The 24,651-nt window shown below is 40.8% G+C and overlaps 1 protein-coding gene across 3 annotated transcripts in view; it reads left to right on the forward strand.

Annotated features, from left to right (window-relative positions):
- The window catches only part of ATRIP (ATR interacting protein), a 131,676-nt gene that overhangs the window by 51,369 nt on the left and 55,656 nt on the right, over window positions 1–24,651 (forward strand). For 2 of the 3 annotated variants that reach the window (XM_083156321.1, XM_083156322.1), the window contains exons 2-3: window positions 6,980–7,368; window positions 23,747–23,817. In XM_083156321.1, the coding sequence (XP_083012447.1) occupies window positions 6,980–7,368; window positions 23,747–23,817 (460 nt within the window). Of the gene's footprint in view, window positions 1–5,453; window positions 5,606–6,979; window positions 7,369–23,746; window positions 23,818–24,651 lie in introns of those variants that run through there. The other variant, XM_083156323.1, reaches the window with a different exon arrangement.

The raw sequence follows: 24,651 nt of genomic DNA on the forward strand, positions 1-24,651 counted from the left end.
GTTCCCTCCACCGCGCCCCTGCCAGCTCTCCTGGGGGTGCAGCTTGTGCTGCCTGTGTCCTCGGGAGCCCTCCATCCCCCCACACATTCCGGCGCAGGCAGGGAGGCTTCCATCTCCCTGCCTGCCACTGTCCCCCGGCTCCCTGCGGCGTTCGTGGCAGGGGTTAAAAAATCGCCATCAGGGGCAGCAAGTCCCTGCGGCATTGAATAGGGTGACAGGGAGGGCTAGCAGTGAATTCTCCAGCCCTCTGAAATGTGGCGAATGTTCAGCGAATCCTAAACAGAATTCGTCGCATATGTTGAAAAAAGACATTGTATACTGCCCAATATGTGATTGTTCAGACCAGCGCCCCCTGCAGAAGAAGCAATCCTAATCTAACTCATGGTGTTGGTCCACCTGTACATGCACTGCACAACATGTGTAAATGCATCTACCTAGCAGCTGGCATCATATAATGGGTTATACACAATAAATGTATGCATATCTCCCATGCAGAGTTTGACTGGTCATTACAACAGCTTTAGGACACCACTCCGCAGCACCACTTGGTTTCCTCACCTGATTTCCCCCATGAGGGCGCTTTTCCATCAAGAAGAGTCTGGAGGAGCCATGCATGCAGTATGTACCCCCTACAGAGCGAGGACTAGAAAGAGGCTGGAGGAGCCCCGAATGTACTATGTACCCCCTACAGAGCGAGGACTAGGAAGAGGCTGGAGGAGCCACACATGCAGTATGTACCCCCTACAGAGCGAGGACTAGAAAGAGGCTGGGGGAGCCACACATGCAGTATATACCCCCAGGCGAGTCGGGGTGGGGGCGCCCCGGTGCCGGGGGGGGGGGGGGTGGTGGGGTGTTACCTGTGTAAAAAACTTGCGTCCCTGCAGTGCTGTAGCAGGCAGGGGTGTCCATGCCGCCAGGGGAACCTGCGGCGCTGTCATTGTGTATAAGCTGGCTGCGGCCGGCGGGGTCCCTACAGTGAATAGAAAATAACTAGCGCTTCCCGCGCCGCCGCACGCATAGTGCTAGTTATTTTCTATTCACTGTAGGGACCCTGCCGGCCGCAGCCAGCTTATACACAATGACAGCGCCGCAGGTTCCCCCGGCGGCACGGACACCCCTGCCCTCTACAGCACTGCAGGGACGCCGGGGACGCAAGTTTTTTACACAGGTACCACAGTTCGCTAACCCTCCATGCTGGGGGTGAGGGGCGAACTGCTGCCCTCCAGGTGCCTGTGTACCCCCTATAGTGAGGTCACTGAAGAGGCCCTACAATCTTGTAATTCCCCCCTTTTCCCCTCCTTACACCCCTCTAACCCCTCTTTTTACCACCTGTACCCCACACCTCCCCTCTTAACACCTCTGCAGGGGCTGGCTGGCAATTTTGGGACTTGTCATTTCACAAAAGCTGGAGGGCCATCGTTTACTGGGGGAAGATCATGTCAAACAAATCTTATTGACTTTTTTGACTGGGTGACTAAAGTAATAGATCAAGGTGGGACTGTAGATGTAGCTTATCAAGACTTTAGTAAAGCTTTTGACACTGTCCCACATTGCAGACTGTTAAATAAACTTGAAAGCTTGGGATTGGTGTCTAAGATAGTTAAATGGATAAGAGCGTGGTTGCAGGACAGAAAACAGAGAGTTGTAGTAAACAGAGTACAGTCAAAGGAGGGAAAGGTTACAAGTGAAGTACCCCAGGGATCTGTACTTGGACTGGTGCTTTTTAATATCTTTATTGGTGATATTGCAAATGGAATTGAGGGTAAAATGTGCCTTTTTGCAGATGACACAAAGGTATGCAACAGGGTAGACACACCAGGAGGGGTAAAACAAATGATTGAGGATCTAGGTAGATTAGAGGAATGGTCAAGAGCATGGTAACTACAGTTTAATGCCAAAAAATGCAAAATCATGCACTTGGGTCTCAGAAATCCAAAGACTAAATAAAGTATAAATGGCACTATAATGGAAACTACTGAGGAAGAGAGGGATCTAGGTGTCACTATTTCAGGGGACTTAAAAGCAGGTAGGCAATGTAACAAAGCAATGAAGAAGGCAAGTCAGATGCTTGGTTGCATAGGGAGAGGTATCAGCAGTAGAAAGAAAGAAGTAATAATGCCACTGTATAGGTCATTGGTATGACCTCACCTAGAGTATTGTGTTCAGTTCTGGAGGCCTTATCTCCAGAAGGATATAAATACATTAGAGACTGTACAAAGAAGGGCAATTAAATGGTGCATGGCCTACATCACAAAACGTACCAGGAAAGACTAAAAGATCTTAATATGTATACTTTAGAGCAGAGAAGGGAAAGGGGGGACATGATAGAAACTTTCAAATATATCAAGAGTTTTAACAAGGTACAGACGGGAGACATTCTTCACAGGAAGATGAGCAACAGAACACGAGGACATGCACTGAAACTAGAGGGAGGAAGATTCAGGGGAAATGTGAGGAAGAATTACTTCACCGAAAGAGTAGTAGATAAGTGGAATAGCCTACCATCAGAGGTGGTAGACGCAAATACAGTAGTACAATTTAAACATGCTTGGGATAAGCATATTGATATCCTTACAAAAAAATAAGGATCAAATATGGTTTGAGGTAACATGTTTAAAAAAGGGGCAGACTAGATGGGCCAAGTGGTTCTTATCTGCTGTCAAATTTTATGTTTCTAGTTTTCTAGTTTGGATATGCCTTCCCTAAATCTTTGATTTTCAGTTTTTATGTGTGGGGTTTTTTTTTTTTTGGGGGGGGGGTTGACAGTTCTTCCTCTGTAAACCTCTGGACACCCCTTAATGACTAGTTAGGCAATTGGAAGCTTCCAATTTATTTAATCAGTCCTAAATTGCTCACCTGCAGCTCTGTCCTTGGACCGGGCACAGAACAGGCTCTATCCCCAACGAGGTCTACACACGATCTAAGTGATCTCACTACATCACTTAGACACCATATACTGGTAGGCTAATTGGCTCCCATCAATGTGGTAGGGAATATAGATTGTAAGCTCCACTGGGGCAGGGACTGTGAATGTTCAAATATTCTCTGTTAAGTGCTGTGGAATATGTGTGCACTATAAAAGAAACTGTAAATAAATATATGAGACACTACCATAAATATATTAGGAGACACTACTCCCTCTACCCTCTCTTCCAGTCCTATGACAGTAAGCCCCCAAAGAGCCCCTCCCCTTTTTCCACCCTTGCGTTCCATGGAAAGGAGACCTGGCTTCTCATTGGTCTACAGCAGCCATCTTTTAGTAGCTTTTTATGGGCACAGCCATTTTTCGTTAGCCCCTGTTACTCCATCTTTCAATGCTGAGCAGCCGCCAAGGTAGACACTAGGGGGAAATTTACCAATATGAAAAACCTAGTTTTTCGTATTAGTATTTCCCCTACGACTGCATACGACTGTTTCAGTCGTATGCAAAGTCGTGTTCCGGAGGGGAATGTACAAAGCAGTCAGATACGACTGCTTTGTAACCCTCCGATGGTGTAATGCAGTGTTTTTCAACCACTGTGCCGTGGCACACTAGTGTGCCTTGAGCTGTTCTCAAGTGTGCCCCCAGATCTAGAGATGCCCAAACCAGTTTACAATCCCCACCAGTTCAACTGTTATTTACTGGTCTCTTCATGTGAAGGGCCAATGTATTTTATTTGTGTTACCTGTGGGGACCAGTGTGATTGTTTTTTAATATGGGGGCCAATAGGTTTGGTTTTTTTCCTGTGGGGGCTAATGTGTTTTGCCCTGTGGCGATCTCATGGTGTGCCTTGGCAATTTTAAAATCTTATTTAGTGTGCCGCCAGGTAAAAAGGTTGAAAATCACTGGTGTAATGATTCGTATTAGCTGGCCATATATACGGCCGCTAATACGAATTCGTACAGGCAGTCTGCACGGATCAGTCAGATCCGTGCAGGCTGCAAGGTGTAAAAAAAATAGAAAAATTAAATAAATTTAAAAAAAAACAGCGTGGGGTCCCCCCCACAGCTGTAACCAGCACCAGGCTGAAAGAGCCGGGGCCGGTAATTAAAAATCATGGAACCCGACAAATAGGGGTTCCCCGATTTTTAACAACCAGCCCCAGGCTTCAGGTCCGGGGCTGGTTCCCAAAATACGGGGGACAAAATGACTAGGGGTCCCCCGTATTTTAAGAACCAGCCCCAGGCCAAACCAGCCAGCAGGGTAATGTCACAGCCGGGGGACACTTATTATATAAGGTCCCGCAGCCAAAACATTAACCCCCTTACCGGTCAGCCTGGCCAGGGGCCCTGGGGGAGTGGGGACCCCCCCAATGAAGGGGTCCCCCCCTCCAGGACTTACCTGACCAGGCTGAAGCCTGGTGCTGTCCCCGGTGACCCTGGGCTGTGGTCACCGGGCTGATAGTGGTGTAAGATCAGAAGATTCAGCTAAAGATCCACGGGAGCGCGCATCGGACCGATATCGGCCGATTTTCGACCGGTTATCGGTAAACATCGGACGATATATCGGCCGATTTATCGGAAATCGGCCCAAAAATCGTTCTAGAAAGATCTGCGATCATAAGATGTGCGCATAAATTAGCCTTGAAATTTTTTTTCCGTCCTGGACAAAAGATTTCAGGCAAGCATACATCTTTACCAAAGATTTTTCTTAATGTAGGGTACACACCAGGACGACCCGCTCACGATGCACATCGTGAGCGGGTCGTCAGTGGCTCGTCTGACCCGCTCACGGTGACGCGGGGGGGCACGACCCGCTCACGATGTGCACCGTGAGCGGGTCCGATCCGATGGCGACCCGCACCCGGCTGTATGGTCGCCATTGAGATCCTACCAGCAGCAGGTAGGATCTCAATAACGACCGACCGACCCGCGAGACCGCGCATCGGATTGTATCGGTCCACACCAGGACAGAAAAGGGCCCAGTCAGCACACAATCTACATCCAATTGGTCGGAATTGGATCTAGATTGAGGGGATCGGGCCCTAGTCGTCCTGGTGTGTACCCAGCATAAGATCCCGTGTGTGTTCCTATGGATCTTTTGTTAAATCTTCTGATCTTTTGTGCAGCACGTAAGATCAGAAGATTCAGCTAAAGATCCACGGGAGCGCGCATCGGACGATATATCGGAAATCGGCCAATCAGCCCAAAAATCGTTCTAGTGTGTGGGCACCTTTAGTCCGGCACTCAGGTGGCCCTGGAACCTTAATATTGCGCTGGCCTGGGGAGAGAGGGTTGGGGGGAGCAGATGGCACCCTGTCCTCGGACATGCTTGCACCCATGTGCCCCGTCCTCCCCATAACACATCTATACCCTCCTGTACTCCCCACAGTACGCTCTCTCTTTCCTTTTGCCTCTGCATTACAGCCAGCAGCCAGCTCCTTAATTTTTTGCCATGTTTACTTCTACTTCCGGGTAGATAACACGTGAAGAGCGGCGTCCAATCAGCACTTCTCTTACTAATCCATCTCCTCTTTCCTCTCCATCTAATGGGAGCTATATTGAAGTTGGCCGCTGATTGGCTCTTCTTTCCCTGTGTTGGCTGTGTGGCTGAAGCCGCCAAAATATGACTGGTTCCAGGGGTGACCGGCGGCGGAGGACTGGAGCCATGTAACACCGAGCTAGGGTAGGGGCTGCAACCTTAACCCGTTCTCCCCTGTGCAGGACGCCGCGTTTAAGAGCGCGGCACCCGCAAGGTGTCCTTCTGTACCGGCGCCAGCGTGTGCTAACCCATGGGCGTCTGCTTCCAGGGCACAGCGCCCTGTCACCGGCCGGCGCTGTCCCGCACATGTATAGCAGCGCTGGGTACACGGTCCCGGAATAATTAGGATGCGGCTTCACTCTCCTCCAATGACTATATATAGCTATACCGGCTGCTACCCCCTCATAATCTGGTTATATATAACACACTATCAATGTCCTGGTACAGTGCCTGTACTATGATGTTATCTTGGAATAAAGAATAATTTCTGTTTGTTAATATTTTAATATTATGAAAATTATATTATTGTTGTTGGTAGCTAATTACTATTGACTGTTATATAGCACAACCTATACCTTTTGTGCTTTACAACTGGAACCACAGAAATAGCACCAAACTGGGCAATAACAAGTGAATGTACAACTGTAGGTGTAGGAAGGCCCTACTCACAGGTTTGCAACCTAAAGAACTTTGGTATTTTGCTGTTCCATATGGGATGGGGGTTTGCATTCTGGCAGACAGGATGCCAGCAGTTATAATACACTAATACTGACTTGCTGCATCCCAAGTGTAAGTAGTCGGGGCAGGTTAATGTTAAGCACTTAGAAGGGGATGTAATCTGCTAGGCAGACGATACGATGGCTAGGACTAGACACTGGCCGAGAGTTTGGCTTGGGGTAGTTGAGGTGGGTACTAAGTGGGTGATATGCCATCTGGTTGGATGGATCAGTGTGTATGCATGATATGTGATGCTAGGTGTAATGTGCTGCACATCAAACCTAGGGACATCATGCATAGAAGTGTGAGACAGAGCAGTGATTGTTAAGTCCTTTGTTCAGTTTGCGCCAGTGTGTACGGGCGATCCGGGCTGACAGGGATGTGGGAACGAATGCAAATCACTCCAGTGAATACCCGGCTTTAGGGTTATGGATAAATTTACTAAAGTTTCTAAAAATGAAAAGTGGGTATGTTGCCTGCCCATAGCAACCAATCAGCTTCTAGCTATTATTTCTCTGTCGCACCCTAAAAAATTCTAGGCAGAATCTGATTGGTTGCTATGAGCAACATTCAAACTTTTTGTTTCTATAAAGGGGGGAGTAAGGGGAAAGTGAGTATAATTACTTGCCCCCTGTTTGGATTCCCTCTATCGAGATGCCTGTGCTGGTATTCTGAATGCATGCAGACCCACTGCCGGCCACCCCTATGTATTCCTTCCATAGGGTAGACACTTATTTGGATCCACAATGTGACTTAATTAATCCTTCATCCTTAATTGACTTATTCTGCTACACTTTGCAGGGATCCCGGCTCGCCCGCTATGTCATCAAACACACTGTTTGCTACCAAGAAAAGGGACCTCTCAATGCTGTATAGTGCTTATGCTAATATCTCCACTTCAAATCCATGTTATGATCAAGGCTGGCGTCCTCTATCAAAACGTCACAAGTTGGCCAATACTACCGAGGCCAAAGCCATGGAAGACATTTTTGGTGATGGTGAAGACTTCACAGCTGATGATTTGGAGGAAATTGAGGTTTTAGCGTCACAGGCATATACACAAAATAACGAGGCAGCCGATGTCTACACAAATCAAATACAAGGCAATGTACTGTCCAAGAACCCATCCACATCTACTTTCCAGCAGCCAAAACGACCAGCACTACAGAGGCGAGGAAGGGATCACCTGAGTATGTTTTTCTTTGTATTTAAATTTATGTTTGTATAAAGTAAAAAAAATCAAATGGTTCTAGCAGTTGGGAGATTATGCTTTTATATTTTATATGGTGTCTAAATTATACCCTCCAGGGTGGCTACCCCTGAATATCTAAAGGAGGGTATTTAATCTGGGATTCCGAGTGTCAAACAGTATATAAATTGTTGGTAACAGCCGTGTATTGTCAGAAAACTGTCGTGAATTCAACAATTCGGGGCCATTTCTGACGACTTTAAAAAAAAAAAAGAAGTTGAATCTGACACTCTTCATTACTGTAGTTAATGGCAGCATTGAATAGGCGAGAGACGATATTTCCCCTGTTGGGAAATATTGGTACAGATTGAATACCTCCCATTCTGCACACCCTTGAGCATCTTGTTTGGGAGTGCCTGGGTGAAAAATTCCACTGTTATCCTCAGTTCCTTGCCTGTTTGGGTGGGATATGGTCATTAGGTTGACATGGGTCTTGGTCGACAGTCAAAAGGTCGACATGGAGTCTTTCACTGTTTTTTGAGCCGACAGGTGGTATTTCATGCCCTACCATCCACTAGGGAGTGGTGAGAGAATGAAATAGTGTGCCAAGCGATGCAGTGTACTTCAAACTGTGTCCAATTGGGTCAAAAACTGTGAAAAACCCCATGTCGACTTTTTGACTGTCGACCTAGGGGTGTCTACCCAATGCTTGTTGACCTGGTTGGTTGAGACCAAACGATCCACACCCGTTTGGGTACATCTCTCTGATGTTATCAGTACAGACTTACACCTATATCTCACTCCCTTATTAGTGCTGGCCAAAGCGCAGGTAACTAAAATAACCTGAATGAAAGGAATTGGTGTATACTCTGCTGATGTTTTGGAGTCATCTTCCCAACTGTCAGGAGCCCAAAAGTCGGAATCCCGATTTACACAGGCTATTTTCCCTCTGGGCTCTTTTCCTGCGATTGTTCACTGCAATTACAGCAAAAGAACCTAAATTGCAGGTGACATGCCTAGTGTATGGGGGCCCTTAGAGACTTCTGTACAGTGTGAAGCTCCAGCATCATTTAGGCATCCAACTGTGGGCTGCTAAATTGTGCTGATACATGTACATGTGTATATTGTGTTTTTAAGATACATATAGGTTAAAACCTGGAGGATCTGCTAGAAAGCCTGAATGACAGACCTCAGATAAGTTATCTTTCTTTTGGGAACATATTTCATATAGTTTGGCGTGGAATTCTTTTGTGAAGGAGTATTGCTTATATGCACTGTACAATCACTATTAAGCATATGCTCCTCTTGAAAGTTGAGTTAATTTGGCGTGCAAGTATTTTATTAAGTTGGTTTATATGTTAGTGTCCAGAAAATAGTTATTAAGTATAGAATATTTATAGTAACAAATGAGATCCTGGTAAATCTAATCTGTTTCCCTGCAAAACCATGTGAAATTATGCAAACGTGTCTTTAGGAGCATTTGCTTGATAGGCTCATTTTGCTGCGCAAACCTCACTCCATGCTAACGAATAGTTTGACCAATAGATGACAGTCAGACCACTCAAGTGGTTAATATATAAAGCAGTAGCATTTGCATCTGAACCATTTATGTGTAGGTCTGACCATTCACTGTTAAGGTGTAGAATTTTTTTTTTAAACAATTAGCAAGCGTGTCTTTTAATTCACTAGGACATAGTTTTGTAGATAAGGTCTAATTAGCAGAATATCTTTGACAAACCAAAGGCAATTTAGACAAATTTGTTGAAAGAATTCTACGTTGTGCACCAAAATGTCACTTTCTCAAGTAAACACATTCAGCTTTTGATGTCACTTCGTTCAGAGGCCTAAGCAATATCGCCCCCAAATACTGTATACATTCACTAAATGAAATCCCCCATACCTCTGACGCTACAGCGGCCTGATTCCTCCCCCACCTTCCTAGGGTGCTGCAGACCAACAGTGGCGAATCAGACAGTCATCACACCAACGTTGGAATCCCATCTGTTAAAACCCCAACAGACGTGCAGGGAATATTCTCCCTCGTGGGGGTCCACAACCCCCATAGAGGGAGAATAGAATAGGTGGTGAGCGTAGCAAGTCCATGATAAACCAGATATTTATCTGATAAGATTAGATATGATTGATAACCCAAACCAAATTTATTTACTTTATTACCTTTAAATATAACGGCAACGCTGAAATGATTGCACACCCACACAACCTTATTATAAAATGTATGGCAATGCTTTACTTAAAGAATAGCTTCATTACAGGTATTTGTAAATGCAGACTAACACAAGAAACATAAAATTGATTAGCTAATACTTAAACAGTAATTCTAAACCAAATCAAAATGGACACCTTTCAAGGACAGTGATCAGCCATGATTAAACCTCCTTCATAATTACCTCCAGCCCCCCTGTGCTTGCTGGTTCTTCCTCAACTGCCTTCCTCCTCCCTCTAGAACTCTGATATTTAAACCTTTATAACATTAATTAATTAATTACTCATAAGCATTGAGTCTTATTGGAAAGCTCTGCTTTCAATCATGATGTAAAAATTAACCCAACACCCAACTTCAGTGGCCTTGTGGGTCTACGCATGTGTGGCCTTGTTCCAATCTTATTCAGTTTGTGGAGACTAGATTCCTGTCCTTGCTACATTATACTGTCAACATCACATTCTTAAGCTTCTAAAACCAAAAACAATATTCTATAAGAAATCACTTTTACAGCTCTGTTCTGAATGATCAGCCATTTTAATAATATTATTATGCAAGTCATGCCTAACAAAATGGCTGCTGCTTCTAACATACAGTATTATAACTGTTTAGCGCAAAGGGAAGGCCTCATACGCAGTGAATAGTACAGTGTGCAACAAGCTAAAGTCATCTGCAGCAATAATAGCGGCAGTCAGGAAAACAGAATATAATAAAAGCATAGATTTATTGATTAGTTGATTTTCTGTATTATCAGTCCATCCTCAACTTTTTTCATATCTCCGAAAAAAAGTTCATATCTCTCGTACTGTGCATCATTTGTTTCTCTCTTAATACATCGGAAAACCTTCTTGAAGCATTTCACTAGTATACAGAAAAATCAATAATATCTTGGCAAAAACATCAAACTTCTTAAAGCATATATAACATTGACTTATGCGAACCAGTTATTGGGGTTCAACCAAATAAACCAACTGTAGGGAATCACATCACTCACACCTGTTCAATAAACTAAAAAAATTTTCAACCCAAATAATTTAATTCAACTTTCCTTTTAATGTCACCATCAGTTTTGTACCATATTTTAATTATATTCACAAATTCAAATACAATTTTAAAAACTTGGGATAATGTAAATAAGTGTGTTTCTTTAATATACCATGTGTTACTTTCAAATCTTCATGTTGAATCACCACTGTATTAATTAGTAAAAGTAAAATTTTATTACAATAGATCTTGTTTGTAACCATTTAGAAACCTTATAATCCTTGTGGTAATGTCCATGGCTTATGAGACAGTATGTTTGAGAAAACATCATAAGAAACAATTCAATGAGTACCCTTTTTTTTTATCTAGATGTTATACTAGCACACCCAACTCTGTCACATAACTACATGTTTTGTTGTACTCCAAAATATCTCCTGTTATTACACTCTTTACCAATTTTAAACCTAGGGAGAGTCAGTAACCTTATTGTTCTTTTTTATCAGCTCATGATGAGCGTCTTAAAGAAGAAATGTCAGTTTGCATATAGATATTATATTTGCACCATTGTTACCATCCTTATTTAGAATGCCTCTTCTTTACTGATACCTTACTAGATGTATTCTATCAATGGTTCCTGTGTGGGCGTTCTCAGTTACTTTTATGTTATTACTCATATATTTATTTTAAACCTTCTAATTAGTTTAACATATTGGCTATCAGTATTTTATTACCATCCTCTGATGCATACCGAAACCTGGGAGCATCAGTAGTATGATGTATATGTGTGTCTGTTATGATTATTACTATACTTGTGGGATTAAAATTAAAAGCAGAAGTAGAATACACCACCATGACTCTAGTAATACCTCTTTGATAACTATACACACTGTCCTTGCCAGCAACCAATCCCTGGTAACCCTCATTCACTATAAAAAAATGAAAACTTAAAAAAACAAAAATGACTTCTTCAGTTAGTTAATGTATGGGAAACTTGGTCACTCATGGGGATCATTGTTTTACACCTTGTCCACAACCCGCAGGGACACCACTAAGGGTATCCCCCGATTCCGTGGACCTCTTCTTGCCCACAACCCGCAGGGACACCACTAAGGATGCCCCCCGATTCCGTGGACCTTGTCTTGGTCTGTGTGGGGGCCCTGGACAGGCCCATCATCAAATAAGTTTATTAAGTTAGAATCACAGAGAAAATTGTGTGCACCTGCGCTGCCAAAAAAACTGGTCTATTGTTCACCTGCGATTCCACACTGAACAGAAGGACACCAGGGCACAGAATGATATAACAATTTTTTATATGAAAAAAGAATATAAAATACACAAATATACATATATTTAAAAATAGGTCTAGACAATATATAATGCAAAGACAAATATCATATGTTCAAAAAGGTCAAGGGTTACTCATATACAAATGAGGTCCCCAAACAGAGACTATTGGGTTTTAAAATAGCCAGCAGCACCAGTGGGGTGGTGAAGTCCGCAAATAAATGTAGCAGCACAGTTAGTATATATTAGTATCAGCCGGATAGTAAATAGCAGGGATGATTGGGTTAATGACAGAATGAAGCAGGATTTTAGTAAGCCAGGAATAATGAAGCCAGGAATAATGAAGCAATTTGTTAGGATGGAAGCTCAATGCGATCAGCCTGGTTTAAGCGCTTGAAACGCCAGGTGGTATGTAGTCAGGTAGCGCAGAGACTTTCCTTTAAAGTATGCTCACCCTCCTTGATGTTTTTGGAGACGGTGGGGCGGGGAACCCAGATGACAGTGGGCTCTACCCGCTGTAGATGGTGGCTGGCCTCCTTTGTTCTCCTGGTATATAGCTGTCCAAGCGTGAACCGGTTATAAGGTAACAAAGCGGCCGAATGTAACAAGCAGGAGTCTGCCGCTGAAAGCCAGAGTGTATACGGCAGGACTCTGGGTCGATGGGGCTGTAGCGTGCTGTAGCGTGATCTCTCACTGGCGTGCTGGCGTGTGACGTCGACGCGTTTCGTTCCCTAGCAACGGGAACTTTTTCAAGACGGATAGTAGTATGACCTAGTATATGGTATTTATAGGCATCTGCCATCTGTTTTCAATTAACACTTTAATAACTGAATAGTCTAGTAGATTGATATACAAAGAATGTGCCCGGTGTCAGAGCCATACAATATACATAGAGGAACATTTGTATTTCAATATAGCGATGTCACAGAGACTGCATAAATATTTCATTGGTAATCATATTCAACAGCATTTTATATATATACAGAGAATTTCATTAATTGATTCATTTATCACCATTTTGTATATACACAGAAATTTTATTGGAAACAGATATATAGGTAGATTATACTAAATGATATAATGCTAAAACTGTAAATTCTAAGAGAGAAACAATTTAATCACGATTGCAAATTTCATATGAGAGAGAGAGATGTATATTTTCAATATTAGTCTGCAACGAATTAATATTCTGAGGGCCTGTTTGCATTTAATAGCAAACTTCAGTCTACTACACATTATAGTACTCCTTTTTTAATATGCTTTTTCTGTATATAGAAAGACAAGTATATTAATTGTATTTGTGTATATGCCCACAGTCAATTCGTACATTGATAATATTATATTCTCGAGACTCCACATCAATTGTATTTATATTTAATTATTTATTTATTCATTTAATTTTTATTTATTTATTTAATCCAAATGGGGAGATTCTTTCAATGGGAGAGGATCAAGAAAGGAAAAGGAAACAAAGAGAAAAGAAAAAAGAAAAAGTAGGAAAAAGGAAGGAGGGAGGGGGATACGAGGGAAAGGCAGCAACTAGAATCAGATAGATATATAGAGATGACCTTTGTACATATGTTGTACTATATATTTAAGGGGTTAGCAAATTCTATCCATGATGAATTATTTCTGTACATATAGCCCTGTCTATATAGGCACGAATGGAGCGATCAGTGTGCTGGGAATGTGGGGAGTCACGTCTGCAAACCCGGGACATCATGGATCCCCAAGTGTCCCGGGTAGACATAAGTCTCCATAGTCGCAACACAGTAACCCTCTTTAGTTATTATAATATTTCTTCTCAGAATAAGAAGCATGAAGGGGAATATGAAAGGAAGGGAGGAAAAAGGAAAGAGGGGGAGGGGGGGGGAGAGGGGAAAGGTGAGAAGGAAAAGAAGGGGGGATAATCCAAAACAAAAATGGATACACATGCACTGTCTCAAGGGCCACCAGAAACGTCAGTCCATACAGGTCAGATCCAGAGTCTCATTTAAACCTGACGGACTCAAGGTGTCAAGTTTAAAAATCCAAGAAGATTCCATAGTGCAGAGTCTTCTAAATCTGTCGCCACCTCTTTTGGTATTCCCAACATGATCAATGCCTGTTATTTTGAGGCCAGAAGGGTCTCCATTATGGAATTCGGAGAAATGGCGGGGGATACTATGGTTAACTAATTTCCTCAAAATATTATTACGATGTTCCCTAAAGCGGGTTTTTATACTACGGGTCGTTCGCCCGATATATTGTAACTGACACGGACACTCAAGAAGATATATGCAATATTCTGTTTCACAATTAATAAAGTGTTTGATATCGAATACCCTTCCATTGTGAAAAGATGTTATTTTGTTGGTTTTATTGCACATGTGTTTACATGTGAGACATACATTCTTATTGCATTTATAGTTTCCCAACGGTTTATTGGGTATCCAAAATGACTGAGATGCTTTCGGGAGGGGAGGTAGGAGGCTAGGGGCAATGTAATCTTTAATATTTTTGTTTCTTTTAAAAATTATTCTGGGTTTTGAGCATGTGGTAGGGAGAATTTTGTCATATTTAAGGAGTTCTGAATTTTTCAAGATAATTTTCTTTATTTCTGTTGATTTATTATTGAATTTAGATATAAAGAGAGGGGGGGTTTGATTAGAGTTTGCTATTGCGCTGGTGGATTCTTTTGATTTTAATAAATCAATTCTTGCAGTAGATTCTGCTACAGTGGAGGCCTCTTCAAGTAGAGGTTCAGGATATCCTCGTCTTTTAAAGTGTCCAAGCATAGACTTCGATTGGAGTTTGTAATCACTGTCCAATGTACAGTTTCTGCGAACCCTTAGCAGTTGGTTCTTGGGGATATTAGTCACCCAGGGTTTGTAGTGGCTGCTGTTATAATGTAAATAGTTGTTTGTGCCAACCGACTTAATATAATTATTTGAGATAACCATTTGATTATGGATAGAGAAGGTGATATCTAGGAAATTCACAGTTGTGAAACTAAACTGGTGAGTGAATGTTAGGTTGAAAGTGTTGGAATTTAAATAATTAACAAAATCAAGTGCCAAATCGTGTCCCCCGTTCCAAATAATAAACAAATCGTCAATGAAACGGCCATAGAGGACCAGATTCTCTCTATATGGACCGCCCCATATAAGTTGTTCTTCGAGGCGGCCCATATAGAGGTTGGCGAAACTAGGCGCAAATCTGGTCCCCATGGCCGTTCCAAGGCGCTGTAAAAAATAAGTGTCATCAAAAATAAAATAATTGTGAGTGAGAATAAAGTGAATAGAATCAAGGATAAATTGCTTTCTGGCTTGTGTGATGGTCTCATCACGATCAAGAAAATAATTGGTTGCTCTTATACCAAGATCATGTGGTATATTTGAATAAAGTGCCTGGACGTCCAGGGTCAGAAAAGCCCACCCGTCCGTCCAGGGCAACTCATGAGTTTTGTTCAGAATATGCAAAGTATCCTTGATATGTGACGGGAGGGAAGTTAGAATCACAGTCACAATATTTATCTGCATCAGTTTATTTTTCTTCAACTGATATCACCACCAGGTCGGAAACCTTCTTGCAGTGAGACGCATTAATTGAATTGGTTTGTTTCACAGGGACGGGTCTTGCCTTTGATCTACGAGACCTTTAATTGTAAGAATTTTCTCACCATTGCATAGTCTCCAGGCTGGACCTTATAACAACATCCCTTCATAAGCTTGTTTGCTTTTCTGGCAAAGTATTTAGATGATGTGAGAATTAGAGTGACAAGTCTGCTGCTGGATGTTGAATAGGGATTGATGGTCTCCCAAAAAAATGTATATATCAATTAAAATAATGATCTTATAAGGGGACAGGTTCAGTGGCTGCTGAGGAGTAGTGTGAATGTCATACAAAACCGAAGACAAAACTTCAAGTCAACTCATGGTAATTTCTACACCCACCCTAAATAATGTGTTCTCAATGTGCATTTGTTAACATGTTCAATTTTGACTAAAACCTTTTAGTGTCGGGTGAGTGCAACCAAATTTTCAATAACCATACATTGATTTATTCCTTAGAATACCTTTCCTGTCAAATACCTCTATAATTTTTTTACTACCATATATATACCTTATGGGATAACATATCTGAACACAAATTTCTCAAAACATTTCTTTGCTGTAAAGGATGCTGTACATGGGACAGCTGGGATGTTCCTTCTAATCAAGATAACATATCAGATACCATTTAAATATAATGACAATTTTAAATGCATGTAAATTCCCCAAAAAAAATAATTTTAACCTTAGGAATGGACCAGTGGTAGGAGAAATGTTTGATGGTTCTATAGGAATAATTTTCCTGAGTTCATTCTTCTGCAGATGCGTTTGGGCCTCTGCATAAGATGAAATCAACATACATGCCCTCTCTCTCCTTACATGGGTCATCCCATGGGCAGCTTCCGCATATGCCAGGAGGAGGGGTTTGGGGAGCTACTGATCTGCCCCCACCATCTTTACATAGGCCATTAGCTTTTTGACTGCATCCATTCATCATCCATTGGCACATTCCTTTTAAATACACAACTCTTGATGTTTTATGAGATTCTGCTGGTCAATTTGTAAAAACATTAAATTGTATAGTGGTGTGATTCACAACAGTGGCCATCTTTATTTTTGTTACCAAGTGCAACAAGATCACTTTATAACATGTGAGCTTGACACTTAACAACTACTGCCTTTGCAGGGAGTTGCACAGCCTCAATGAGCTCCTTTACTTGCTGTGATATTAGCGTATTATATCATAGCAAATTCACGATGGAAAATGAGGATCTCTAAATCCAATACTACCGCATATCCCGTATATGGCCATCCTTAGTCTCCTTGTTGGTGACAACTACAATCTTTGTAGATGGTAGTGGCGTGTCAGAGATATCAGGTCTAATTGGAGAAATTTTGCTTTAAATATTCCTCACAATCATGTTCTAAATCCTGCCTCTCATCCATCCTCTGGGACTCCCGGGTCCCACCAGGTAGCAGAGTAGCAGGATTTAGCGTACCACACCTGACAATAGTCAGGTCATGTGGCGCTGGGAGAAAAGTTCCCAACGAGAGAACCATGCACTGGAAATGTGTCTTGTCCGTGAAGAATTCAGTAGGAAAGCAAACGCATGAGGAACACATAATGTCAGTGGGTGTTGTAGTACAATGTCCTCTACTTTCTGCACTAAGGCCGCGGCAGCCGCCACAGCTCTTAAGCATGTCGGTAATGCAGCTGCCACTTGGTCAAGTGCGCAGCTGTAATACCCAATCGGTCTATGTGAATCCCCATGTATATGTGTTCAAACTCCCAAGGCCTCTGCTTGTTGTTCATTACAGTAAAGACAGGTATATGATAAATCTGATATATCCAGTGCTGTGGCTTCTGTCAGTGCGTGTATCAGAGCCTCAAATGAACAATGATGTCAGTATATTGTACTTTGTCAGCTCTGTGTCAATTAGATTTAGTAGTAGTAATAGAAAAGGTGTCAGTAAAAGAATTCTGTAAAGAATTTAAACACATCATTAGATCATAAACATATTGAATCAGCATTGTGGTAGCAATCATGCAACTCATTATGGGACATAGTGGGGCTGTCCATAAAACTTTGGCTTAATTGAGTCCACGTATATTGGACTGTGCTGTAAATAAATGTAGTAAGTACTGACTATCTGCTATTTGATAGTAAAAGATATGCAGATCATAAACCAATGATTAGATGACTGTAATACTTCCATAAATGTAAAGTGAATTGATTTACACTAAAAAAAAATAATAAGAATAATCACATTGGGTAGATAACCTGCAATAACAGAGTGTTGCAAATACTATGGGTATTAAATAGTATGCGTTGTTGTAAAATCTGGAAAAAAAACTATTTCTTGTGGTCCATAGATGTTTAGAAACTTGTGACATGATTAGTAATGAAAAACTCATCAAAATACTAATTGCTTAATGCCCTATGAGCATCACTCATATCCTCTAACCCCGTGAGGGTCCTCATATCGGTTAGTGCCTTCTGACAGCAGTGTCTCATGGATTCCTGTTAATAATACACAATTTCTTCCAAACCACTCTGAGAAAAAAATAATCATTAAATCATTACAAATATTTGAGAGAATATCATGATTAGTTGTGCAGCAAATGCGATTTACTAGTAGCAGAACCCAGTAGTGCTGCACCTAATTGTGACCTCCATTCCTTATTTGTGCGCTCATATGCATGACCAATGAATCTAGTAAAGTGGCAACATGCAATCAGATAAATCAGTAAGCATAAAAATGCAACTCAATATGCATCTTATAATAATCACTATAAAATCTGCATTTTTCAATAAGAGCTTTGATAAGGATTCTGCAGCATTACCTGCAGACTCAATATTTTTTCTAAATAATTTCTAGTGGCTCAGTAATAATAATAATATTAATAATAATAATAATAATATTTTTTTTTTTTAACACTTGCTTTTTCTGTGCAAAATGAAATGCATCAATTTATAAATTAATCTTTTCTCTGGAATGGTCACACCTCTATTAGCTGGTATTTAATTTAAATAAAACAAGCAAAAGCAATAGCATTATTAAGCTCAGACATCATATTAGCATTTGTCATTTGGGAAAAAAAATGGCAGTTTTTAAACAGATGTTGACAAAACAACATTATCACATGAGGGAAGCAGAGGGGAGGGGGCTGGAGGTCATCCTTGGGTATGGCTGATCACTGTCCCATACAGAACATTGCAATAACTTTAATCTATTCATTGTGATTTTTCAAAAGGGTAAACAATATCTTCAATTCTAAAATCTTTCATGTCCTTGTTATGGAAAACAGTTCTGTGACACTCCTTGGATATTTCACATTATTTAGGAATAAAACTTTACTCTCTTATCAATCTCATTAACCATTTCCTGCCTTTAATCTCCTACAGAGTTATTTCTGATGTTACTCTCACCTCATCACTGAAAAAAAACTTATTCCCTTCTGCTTTTTCAAAAATAAACAAAAAATTTCAAAATTATTCTTTTTTCCCCATTTTTTTCTTTTTCTCCCTAAGGCTCTAAAAGACATATCACCTCTCCTCACTTCTCACTGAACAGAATTAACCCCTCAGTGGGACAGTACAATCTTTCCAAACATATGTGGGTTAGTGGGATATACTATCTCAATTCTTGAAGCTTTCACCACCTGTCACCAGACCATTGCGCGTTCACTCTCATCAAATAATCATTACCTCACAGGTGCATCATCATCACCAATTCCAACTAACTATGACCAGCATAGTATTTTCTGTACCTTCTCACTTGCTCACACTAGTCACATACTCAGAACTTTCTGTGATCCCATACAAATGCTTAAAAAGGTGTTACCTCTTTCAAAGACAAAAATGTAAATAAAATAAATGAAAAATGTCCCCAAAAAACCTAACCTAGCGTTATGTGTCGCCCAATGTTATCACACCTACGCTGCGTTATGTGTCGCCCAATGTTATCACACCTACGCTTTCCACGCTGCGTTATGTGTCACCCAATGTTATCACACCTACGCTTCCACGTGTCCCACCCCCACCCTGTCTTCTTTTATTATGTTTCCCCATATATTCTACCTTGTACGTAGGTGGCAGATACCCCCTGTGAATCGCGCTACTGGTCAGCACTCTTCACAGGAAAAAATCAACTCATCAAATCAGAAATAAATTATATGCAATATGTCATTCTTTGTTACCATATCTGCACATTGTCTAAGTGATCATTACACAATTAGATCACTATCTCCCCTGGTTATCTAGCTAACTGTGGCCACAGTATTAACCCCTTAAGATACTCTATCAATTTAGTACCCTCCCCCTTTCCAAACAAACAAAATTAAATTAACACAAATCAAAAACAAGACAAAAATTGGCTTAAAGAAAACCCCACAGCCTTGAGTCAGTTATCACTGATTACCTTCCATTCATAAGAATAAAAATAAACCCAGGATTTATCTGCGCATTACTCAAGGTATATCTGATTCAATATATGTATCCAGATCAAACAAATAAGCAATAGAAATTGCCAACAGAAAACATGGTCTAATATATCAATATGAACCTTTAAGAATAGATGTTATATTGGACTTATATCTCATCGATATATATCACTTTTCTTATCCAAAATGTATTACTCATTAAATGAAAAAAAAACATTGAATTCACATGATCATTTCCTGTTTCTTCACCTAACATGGACAACTCCTTATCTCGCATTACATCAACTGAATCCATCACTTTAGAGTTTCCAACTCACAGCTGCTTTGTTTAATAAACCAAAAAAATTAAATCAAAAACCCATAGCAGAAAAACATCAGTCCTACATTACGTACTTCATCTCCACAAGACAAGAGAAAAAACTTTACAATGAGATAAACTCGATCTTACTTTCTTTGTTATAAACAATATTCCAATTAACTTTATTTATTCTGGTGGTAAAAATGAACTGTTACTTGGCTTACAATATTAGCGTCTAGTCCTTTAAACTCTGTATTTTAACTGACCTCTGTCTATGGATACAAAGAAACTATCTCAAATTGTTATTGTAATCCGACTGCTTGCTAGCTCTAACAATGCAACGTATACTTAATTATTTATTAACATTTTCTTATATAAACCATATACAGTAGAAAATCTGAGGGTTTCCAAACAATACAGATTATGGATAAATCATGCATTCCATTTCTTCCACATGTTGCTGGCCAGACAACCAGAAAGAAATGCAAATACACAAGCTCCTATCTCTAATCACCAAATTATAAGCACGGGAAAACCTACAACAAATATATGCAACTTCTTTAAAATTTATAGATTGGACAAACAAAGAACTCTAATTATCAAAACAACCGCTACAGATTAGTTACTTCAGCAATATCCTCAGCAGACAATATATACCAAACAATCCAACCGCGGTCAAAAAAATAAAAACAAACAAAAAAAATACTGTCATTTAAAGAATATTTTTTTTTTAAAAAGTAGAAAATTTATTGCCAGCATAACCTTTATACCAATATGCTTGCTATAGTCTGCATGCTTTGCAAATAAACTAAAGAAATACTCTTCCTGACCCAAGCAATGTTGTTTACAACTTCTTGCCAAGTTTCTCGCTGCTCTCCTTATCTATTCTCTGACACAGAGAAGAAATGGGCGATGCGGGGGGGTTTAGCAAGCTGACAGTCTGCAAAATGCAGCGTTGTCTTTCCATGCCTTAAATTACGATCTATTGGTTTTATAATTAAAGATCGAAGTTGTTTCAAGTGATATTGGATTAGCACACTTTAACAGATGTTGAGAAAGATAAGGGTAACCAACTTAATAAATGCACCGACTTTACAATTTTTTCTACACATTTTTTTTTTTTAAATAGCTAATTTTTTTTTCCTTTCAAACTTTGATTTTCTCAACTGATAAAATGTGAAAACCAACATCATTGAATCTCGCTGGGGCCTCCAACTGATAAACCAGATATTTATCTGATAAGATTAGATATGATTGATAACCCAAACCAAATTTATTTACTTTATTACCTTTAAATATAACGGCAACGCTGAAATGATTGCACACCCACACAACCTTATTATAAAATGTATGGCAATGCTTTACTTAAAGAATAGCTTCATTACAGGTATTTGTAAATGCAGACTAACACAAGAAACATAAAATTGATTAGCTAATACTTAAACAGTAATTCTAAACCAAATCAAAATGGACACCTTTCAAGGACAGTGATCAGCCATGATTAAACCTCCTTCATAATTACCTCCAGCCCCCCTGTGCTTGCTGGTTCTTCCTCAACTGCCTTCCTCCTCCCTCTAGAACTCTGATATTTAAACCTTTATAACATTAATTAATTAATTACTCATAAGCATTGAGTCTTATTGGAAAGCTCTGCTTTCAATCATGATGTCAAAATTAACCCAACACCCAACTTCAGTGGCCTTGTGGGTCTACGCATGTGTGGCCTTGTTCCAATCTTATTCAGTTTGTGGAGACTAGATTCCTGTCCTTGCTACATTATACTGTCAACATCACATTCTTAAGCTTCTAAAACCAAAAACAATATTCTATAAGAAATCACTTTTACAGCTCTGTTCTGAATGATCAGCCATTTTAATAATATTATTATGCAAGTCATGCCTAACAAAATGGCTGCTGCTTCTAACATACAGTATTATAACTGTTTAGCGCAAAGGGAAGGCCTCATACGCAGTGAATAGTACAGTGTGCAACAAGCTAAAGTCATCTGCAGCAATAATAGCGGCAGTCAGGAAAACAGAATATAATAAAAGCATAGATTTATTGATTAGTTGATTTTCTGTATTATCATCCACAAGGGGCTTCGTTGCCCTCGCCCTGCTGTCTGAGTCCCGGCAGTCGGGATAATGTCTGGGATGGAGTGTCCTTACATGGAACAAAGGGTTCATATGGGGCGGTGAGTCAGTCAGCTCCTTTCACCATCTTCCTGGTCTCCGGAACGATATTACTGCCGCTGTTTGTGTCATCAGTGCATCAGGCAGTACATTACTATTAAAGTGCTAGACATTGTCTTATACTCTGGTGCTGTGACCTATACTCTGGGCCAATCTACTGCATGACTGATACTGCAGCCATGGCTCTTTCTCAACTCCTTGAATTTATTCAAGCCTCCACCCAGAGGATCCTCCATAACCTTGAAGGATTACAGGTAGTAAAATCCTCCCTTTCCTCTGCCTCAGATGAAGGTGCCGACGGGACTAAAGGTGCCACGTCTATCTGCTATAATTCTGCAAATTCTATACACCCTGTGGTCGTGCAGACGACAACACCCTCTGCTCTCTACAATGCTGTGAATGGGGAAGGCAGTACTCCTGTATTCCATACAAGCTCTGCAGCTTTTTATAAGGGAACACTTTTTCCACACCATTAAGCCATCCGACGATCGCAATGGGATTAATATATCCCTGTGTAATAACCCTACAATTGATGCTGAGCCTGTACACGATGGGAACCGACTTGCGTCCAAGACTGAATCCAGTCTACTGCCGTACTGTCACTCCACATTTAAATGCTGTGGACCATCCGCACTGCTTCAAGTGATGCTACCCTGATCTCTGCAGAATACACTGAAACCTCTGATATATTCGTATTCTGGATGCTTTGATGCATATTCTGGACTGAGGCTTCCTTCTATCCCAGGTCGTATTTTATTTATGCTTTGGGTTGTTGATACTTTAATGCCAATGTAGTTTCTTGATATTTACTTCTGATTCGGTATGTCACTATTCTTTCTACAATATTATGGGATGAGTGACTTTGTACAGTAAACTATGATACGTCCGTACCATATGCACTCCTGTTCTACTACACTAGATATTTACCCGAATGGCACCTTCAGGTATTTCTGATATATCAAATGCAGCAAGTGCTCTCTATATTCTGCAATTAATATATGCTGATTTATCATCATTTTTGTCTTTTCTTGTTTTTACGATGTACTTTGCCACCCAATTACTGTATACCATATGTATACTGAAGTGTCTGCCTGTTCGGTTAGCGGGTTCCTTTTCTCATGTAAAAATCAATAAAAAATTACTGAATAAAAAAAAAAACCAATTGCTCGGTTGCCTTAATGCTGAGAGCCATTCATTTTATATACTTTTAAGAAAAATAACTTGACGCGCAGTAATGTCACCAAATATTTATTTAGTTTAGAGTTTCTCACTTTTTTTTAGCAAATTCATTTTAATACATATAAAAACTAGGCAAATTGTAAAAAAGATTGTTGGGAATATTTGTGGCCTCTTACATTGAGTTGTCCCTGGTTTTCTATTTATTTTTGTCCTCACAATTGTCTACGTGTTTTTGCTTGTCTAGATTCCCGTGGTGATGCCAGTACCTTTGGTGTAGAGATTTTGCAATCGCCGCATGAAGATTTGAATCAAAAAGTGAGTAGTGACTGTATTCATGCGCTATCGAGACCTGAGGCTTAGGATTACTAACTTTAGCTGATGCTGCTCCAAGCACTGCCTCCTTCATCAGTGTGAACGGGAAGCTCTGTATCCCAAGATTGAAAAATGCTCAATCCCGGGACCCAGAGATTGGGCTCCCTTATACGCCGGCCCTGTCTCCATCCCAGCAGCCGCAAATACAAGAAAGTTTCCACTGACTTTTATTTGCAATGGCAAGAGAAATCATTTGATAGTGCTGCGGACACATATTGGGGGGGGGGGTGCTCTGACGGGCGGCGTCTCTGGTGCTCGGTAAACTGCGATCACCCCCTGTACACACACACACACTCTCTCTCTCTAGTTTAGCACTTACAATAATAGTGCTGAAATGTTGACCACATGGGTCTGCTTTAAATTGTCTTTATTGATTTTGGAATACTGCTGCTGTTCCTTGTTTGATCTATCTATTATATAGACTAGCACAGAAGATAGATATTGTGGTGCCGGATGACTGGCGAAGGTTGGGATCCCGACGGTCAGTATACCGATGTCGAAATCACGACTGCCCGAAAGTCAGGATCCCAAACAACAGGGGCTATTCTCCCTCACGGGATCCACATAGAAGCAGAATAGAACCTGTGGCGAGCCACCAAGCCCACAAGGGGCTTTTTTGCGCTCACCCCTCTGTCAGAGTACCATTTTAATGGACCAGGTATATGTTGATTCCCCTTAGTCTCAACCACCTGCTTCTGTCCTCCCATCTCTGGAAACCCACTTTTGAAAATCCTGCGTTTGCCCCTGCGGTTCCTGCAACCAGCATTTACGTGTTTT

Source organism: Crinia signifera, chromosome 8 (genome assembly GCF_055691185.1).
Source record: "Crinia signifera chromosome 8, ASM5569118v1, whole genome shotgun sequence".
In the NCBI taxonomy this organism is placed as follows: domain Eukaryota; kingdom Metazoa; phylum Chordata; class Amphibia; order Anura; family Myobatrachidae; genus Crinia; species Crinia signifera.